The 7,500-nt window shown below is 32.9% G+C and overlaps 1 protein-coding gene across 1 annotated transcript in view; it reads left to right on the top strand.

Annotated features, from left to right (window-relative positions):
* LOC137653391 (putative leucine-rich repeat-containing protein DDB_G0290503) overlaps positions 1-7,500 on the top strand; it is a 181,493-nt gene that overhangs the window by 46,969 nt on the left and 127,024 nt on the right. The window contains exon 2 of the mRNA XM_068386777.1: positions 3,449-3,568. Coding sequence (XP_068242878.1) covers positions 3,449-3,568 — 120 coding nt within the window. The remainder of the gene's footprint in view (positions 1-3,448; positions 3,569-7,500) is intronic.

Consider the following 7,500-nt stretch of genomic DNA (forward strand, 5'->3'; position numbering starts at 1 on the left):
ACCATAGCCTCTGTACCATGGTCTTCCTCTGTCTTGGGTTAGAGTTCTCTTGCTTGAGGGTACACTTGGGCACATTATTCTATCTTTATTTCTCTTCCTTTTATTTCGTTAAAGTTTTTATAGTTTTGATAGGAAATATTTATTTTAATGTTGTTACTGTTCTTAAGATATTTTATTTTTCCTTGTTTCCTTTCCTCACTGGGCTATTTTCCCTGTTGGGGCCCCTTTGATTGTAGCATCCTGCTTTTCCAGCCAGGATTGTAGCTTAGCAAGTAATAATAATAATAATAATAATAATAATAATAATATCTTAGATTATTATTTTGTACATCAATATTTAGATTGCAATGTGAAAACGACCCTTAAAAGGTTTAAAAATGTGACAAATTAAGCTAAAAGAATAAGAAAATACATTAAAGAACTGAAAAATGAAATAGAAACTGAAAACGTCCATTTGATAGGTTACAAAAAATACAAAAAGGAAAAAAAATAAGCTAAAAATACAAAAATACATCAAAGCAGTAATAAAAAAAGAATAAAACTAAGTATTTGACAATGTTGCTATTAATTTTATCTTTGTTCAATAAATCTATATATATATATATATATATATATATATATATATATATATATTCGTGATCATAAGAAAACATTTTTCTCTTTAATGCACGGACAAGAATTTTTTTTTTATTCAATTGCTTATAGATTGAATAAAATGGCAAGGGGTGAATGTAGTTCTTTGGGACAGGGTAAGATAAGAGTACGGCAGTCTAAGGATACGGCTCATAGGTTAGGTTAGATGGAGGACCTTAGGTTAGGTGGAGAACCTTAGGTTAGGTTAGGTTAGGTTACATGGAGAACCATAGGTTAGGTTGGTTAGGTTAGGTTAGGTTAGGTGAGGTGGAGAACCTTTGGTTAGGTTGGTTAGGTTAGGTTAGGTTAGGTGATGTTCTTGTGTCTGTAAAATGTGGTTTTTCACTCTGTCCCAACAAACTACAAAGGCTCCAATGGCAATAAAACTAATTAAAAAACACCACAAATATACCTAAAATTTTGTAAAAAGCAAAAATTTCAATTATTTGAAATTACATTTTTAAAACCACAAGTATATATTTGGTTACGTTCGTTAAATCATGAATGATAAAAATAGAGGGGCACTCAGTAGAGCGCAGACCTCCGCGGCGGCAGCTTATTTCTCGACCTTTTGCTTGACCTTGACCTTGACATTTGACCTTAACATAAATTAATTAGCGTGGATTCTCATACACTCAAATATGAACCAAGTTTGAAGTCTCTGTGACAACGATGTTCAAACTTATGGCTGATTACGCGAATTGGACATGTTGCTTGACCCTGACCTTGACCTTTGACCTTTGACCTTGACCTTCGACCTTTGACCTTGACCTTCCGAAATTTAATCATTCCCAGTTTCTTACATAAGCCAACATCTGTAAGTTTCATTACCCTACGAATAAAATTGTGGCCAAGGAAGCTCTTCACGAACAAACACACACACAAATAAACACAAACAGAGGGGTAAAACATAACCTCCTATCTAATTCCACTAAAATATGATGCCTATTACCTTTTTCAATAAACTCTCATTAAACCCTAGGATTAAAATTGTGGCCAGGAAGCTGTTCACGAACAAACACACACACACTAACAAACACACAAACAAGTGGTAAAACATAACCTCCTTCCAACTTCGTTGGCGGAGGTAATAAAATGAAAGACTACAGTAGATTTCAACTTTCTTTCATCCCCCTCCCCCACCTTCTACGTCCACAGCTCTTCCCCTCCCCTGTACGGTCACACTCCCACCCCCTCTCCCCCCTCTACAGCTGGTCCTAAATGTAGCCTACTACCTTTAGCTAGCTGTTCGGTCAACTCAGACACAAATCCTCCACACCGCTTGCTTTAATTACAGGTTCGTAACTGTATCGGTCGGCTGAATTACTGCACGTTTTCTGGTTTTGTTACAGTCTTTTTATAGGTAAACACTTACAAAAAGTCTTTGCTGTTTATTGCGATTTATTTTTTTTACTTCCTTGTTCGAGGTTTTGTTCGGGGGAGTGAACTAATTGTAGATGATAAATATTTCTTTCCCGTTTTGTTTAAGGTCTTCTAAAGAGGGACTAAAAGACATTAAAAAAAGGTAATAGGCATCATATTTTAGTGGCGCTGTTGTTATATCCTCCGCCAACAAAGTTGGAAGGAGGTTATGTTTCCGCCTCTGCTTTTGTGTGTGTGTGTGTGTGTGTGTGTGTATGAACAGCTTACTTGCCACAATTCTAATTGTAATGAAACTTGCAGGGATTATCTGTTATGTAAATAACAGGAAATGCTTAAATTTTTGTAACGTCAAGGTCACGGTCAAGCAAAAGGTTCGATTCACGAAATCAGCCCTAAGTTTGGACATCGTTATCACAGAGACATCAAACTTGGTTCATATTTGAGTTTATGAAAATCCACGCCAATTAATGCATGGTAAGGTCACAGGTCAAGGTTGAGAAATAAGCTGCCGTGGCGGATGTCTGCAATTTACTGAGTGGTCCTTTCTAGTTATATTCTGTTTTTATACATCTTTGATCAGTTACATGATGATTCATTAAACGTATTCATTACGAAAAAATAGCCCAGTGAGTAAAGGAAACAAGGAAATGAATAAACAAGAGAAGTAATGAACAATTCAAATAACATATTTTAAGAACGGTAACAAACACTAAAATAGATCTATCATGTATAAACTATAAAGAGAGACTTATGTGAGCCTGGTCAACATAAAAGCATTCACTGCAAGTTTGAACTTTTGAAGTTCGACTGGTTCAACTACCCGATTAGGAAGATCATTTCACAACTTGGTCACAGCTGGAATAAAACTTCTAGAATACTGTGTAGTATTGAACCTCATGATGAAGAAGGCATTATTATTATTATTATTATTATTATTATTATTACTAGCTAATCTACAACCCTAGTTGGAAAAGCAAAATGCTCTAAGCACAAGAGCTCCAACTGGGAAAAATAGCCCAGTGAGGAAAGGAAATAAGGAAATAAATAAATGATGAGGACAAATTAACAATAAATCATTCTACAAACAGTAAAAACGTCAAAACAGATATGTCATATATAAACTATAAAAAGACATTATTATTATTATTATTATTATTATTATTATTATTATTATTATTATTATTATTATTACTAGCCAAGCTACAACCCTAGTTGGAAAAGCAAAATGCTATAAGCCCAAGGGCTCCAGCAGGAAAAAAAAGACCACTGAGGAAAGTAAATAAGGAAATAGATAAATGATGAGAACAAAATTAACAATAAACCATTCTTTTAGACTATTATAATTAACTGCATAATTACCTCAATATAATTCTTACATCCTATTTTCTCATGTTCATTATTCTAATGTTTCTTGTCTCTGTTTTCATTCAAGGTTCGTCCGACTCTAACGGACAAGGAGCGATGTTTGGTGAGGCGTAATTCGAGTCTCAACACACAGCTGTCCAGACTTCAGATCCATTGCAAGTCGCTCTGTTCGGAGAACGACAATTTGGTAAGTTGTCTTTGGAGATGTTAAGATGATGTGTGGATGGGAGATGGAGTGTATTATTATTATTATTATTATTATTATTATTATTATTATCAATTGCTAAACTACAGCCATAGTTGGAAAAGCACAATGATATAGGCCCAGGGGCTCCAATTTAGAAAATAGCCCAGTGAGGAAAGGAAACAAGGAAAATTTTTTAAGAAGAGTAACGACATTAAAATAAATATCTCCTAAATAAACTATAAAAACTTTAACAAAACAAAACGAAGAGAAATAAGATAGAATAGTGTGCCCGAGTGTACCCTCAAGCAAGAGAACTCTGACCCAAGGCAGTGGACGACCATAGTACAGAGGCTATGGCACTACCCAAGACCTCTTAGAGAACAATGGTTTGATTTTGGAATGTCCTTCTAGAAGAGCTGCTTACCATAGCTAAAGTCTCTCTTCTACCCTTACCAAGAGGAAAGTAGCCACTGAACAATTACAGTGTAGTAGTTAACCCCTTAGTGAAGAAGAATTGTTACGTAATCTTAGTGTTGTCAGGTGCATGAGGACAGAGGAGAACATGAAAAGAATAGGCCAGACTATTCGGTGTAGACTGTGATTACTCAATGCGTGATATGTATGTATGTATTGTTTTTGTATATGTTTATGTGTGTATTATTAGTATATTTATATATTTGTATATATAGATGTTAGTATTGATATATATACATTAAATCTCTCTCTCTCTCTCTCTCTCTCTCTCTCTCTCTCTCTCTCTCTCTCTCTCTACATATACTTGCAGATACACACATACATATAAAATACATATTTATATTTATATATATATACATATATATACATATATATACATATATATATATATATATATATATATATATATATATATATATTGTGTATATATATATATTTATGTATATATATACACACACACACACATATATATATATATATATATATATATATATATATATATATATATATATAAAGAAGAGTGGTCTGTTGATGTCCCTAATGGACGAAAGTACTAACTCCAATCAAATCCTTTCATTTTTCTTTCAGTAGCAATAGTACCTTTTATACTCTACATGTCAGCTTTCGTAATTTCTACATATATATATATGTATATATATATATATATATATATATGTGTGTGTGTGTGTGTGTGTGTGTGTATGAAATATTTGGGTATTTTATGCATCTTTAATTGTAAAATTGACTTTTAAATTCTCGATTTCTATGTGTTTTTAGTCAAGCAATTTAAAATCATGAAAGGAAATGGAGAATTTGAAAGGATATAAAGGCCATGAAAATTTAATATAAATAGTCATACATATATGTATATATATACATATACATATGCATCAATATATACTGTTTATACCTTTAGATAGAAGAGACTCTTTAGCTTTGGTAAGCATCTCTTCTAGGAGAAGGACACTCCAAAATCAAACCACTGTTCTCTAGTATTGGGTAGTGCCATAGCCTCTGTACCATGGTTTTCCGCTGTCTTGCTTGAAGGTACACTCAGGCACACTATTCTGTCTTTTTTTCTTCTTCCTCTTTTTTCGTTGAAGTTTTCATAGTTTATATAGGAAATATTTATTTTAATGTTAAATTCTTAAAAGATTTGATTTTTCCTTGTTCACTTCCCTCACTGGGCTATTTTACCTATTGGAGCCACTGGTCTTATAGCATCCTGCTTTTCCAACTATGTTTGCAGCTTAGCTAGTAGTAGTAGTAGTAGTAATAATAATAATAATAATAATAATAATAATAATAATAATAATAATAATGAAATCACATGTTTAAGGCCTCTGTCTTACAGTGGACTAGAAACGGCTGAATTTGTTGTTGTTGTTGTTGTTGGTTTTTTGTTGTTGTCATGTTTCCACTAATCTTTCGTTAATCTTTTTATTCTTTGGGTGATATTAATCCATAAACATTTATCTGTATCGAGTCTCTTCATTTCTTTCATCATCAGAAGTAGCCTTCCATTTTCCCATTCTCAGTGGAATTCAAATCAACTCCAAAATCTTTTCATCTTCAGAATTTCTGAATTATACACTATTTTTACCAACCTAGCGTCATTCATTCTTTCTACATGACTAAACCATTTGTGTGGTTACGGGTCTTTTTTCCTTTACCTACACATACACCGAATAGTCTGGTCTATTCTTTGCATAGTCGCCTCTTTCCTCCTACACCGGACAACACTGAGATTACTAAACAGTTTTTTTCTGGTCATTGCACTGTAGTTGTTCAGTAGCTACATTCCGTTTGATAGGCTGGAAGAGATTCTTTAGCTATGGTAAGCAGCTCTTCTAGGTGGACACTCCTAAATCATACCATTGGTTTTTAATCTTGGTAGTGCCCTAGCCTCAGTGTCATGGTCTTCTGCTGTGTTGGGTTAGAATTCTCTTGCTTGAAAGTACACTCAGGCACACTATTCTATCTGTTTCCTTACTTCCTTTCCTCACTGGGCTATTTTTCATACTTTTGATCAATAATTTCACTTTTTACTTATTTTTACCAATGATTTTTGCTTTCCCATATTCTTCACCCTATCTGTTCTTCTTACTTCATGAAAACAGCTCTTCACAACAGCATCAACATTTGTCTTAAATTCACACTCAACATCCATACTTCAAATTGCCTAACAATAGCTGGATCAACATTCATATTTTTCTGAATGTTGTACTACCGGACAAAGTGTGAATATTAGATTAGCAGTCTCAATCTTCTTAGCAGATTCTTCAGAATGAACGTGAGTTCTTTATCATCTTATTGAATCATATTCTTTCATCGAATTGTATAATAAACTTAGAATTTTGATGCCATAAGTGTTTTCAGTACACGAAATCTGATAATAAACCCTAGTTATTATTATTATTATTATTATTATTATTATTATTATTGTTGTTAGCTAAGCTACAACCTTAGTTGGAAAAGCATGAGGCTGTAAACGTAAAGGGCTCCAACAGGGAAAATAATCCAGTAAGGAAAGGAAATAAAGGAACTTATAGAATAGTGTACCTGGGTGTACCCTCTAGCAAGAGATCTTTACCCCAAGATAGAGGAAGATCATAGTACAGAGCTATGGCACTACCCAATGGTTTGGTTTTGGAGTGTCCTTTTTCCTATAAGACCTGCTTTTCATAGCTAAAGAGTTTCTTCTACCCTTACAAAGATGAAAGCAGCCACTAAATAATACAGTGCAGAAAGTAATTAACCCCTTGAGCGAAGAATTGCTTGGTAATCTCAGTGTTGTCAGATGTATGAGGGCAGAGGAGAATGTGGTAAGAATAGGCTAGAATATTCGATGTATGCGTAGGCTAAGACAAAATGAGCCTAAACAGAGAAAATGATCCAATGTAGGACTCTGGCCAGTCAAAGGACCCATTAACTCTCTGGTGGTAGTGTCTGAACGGATGGCGGGTGCCCTGCCCAACCTACTACCAACATCTGGCTTTCTTCCATAACCTTTCTATTACCTTAAACAACTGTCAGTAAGGAAAGTGATTCAAGTTTAGGAGTGTTGGACTATTACAAACATAAATATTGGTTTGATACACTTAAAAATTTGCTGTAAAAGACGGTAAAAATTGTTGCCAAGCCTTTACCATTTTAAAAATGGATATATATATATATATATATATATATATATATATATATATATATATATATGGATATATATATATATAAATATACATATATATATATATATATATATATATATATATATATATATATATGTATATACAGTATGTATATATATATATATATATATATATATATATATATATACTTACATATATATACACAGTATATATATATTTATATATATATATATGTGTATATATATATATATATATATATATATATATATATATATATATATATATATATATATATTGACGTTAGTGAGTGAT

Source organism: Palaemon carinicauda, chromosome 1 (genome assembly GCF_036898095.1).
Source record: "Palaemon carinicauda isolate YSFRI2023 chromosome 1, ASM3689809v2, whole genome shotgun sequence".
NCBI classification, from domain to species: domain Eukaryota; kingdom Metazoa; phylum Arthropoda; class Malacostraca; order Decapoda; family Palaemonidae; genus Palaemon; species Palaemon carinicauda.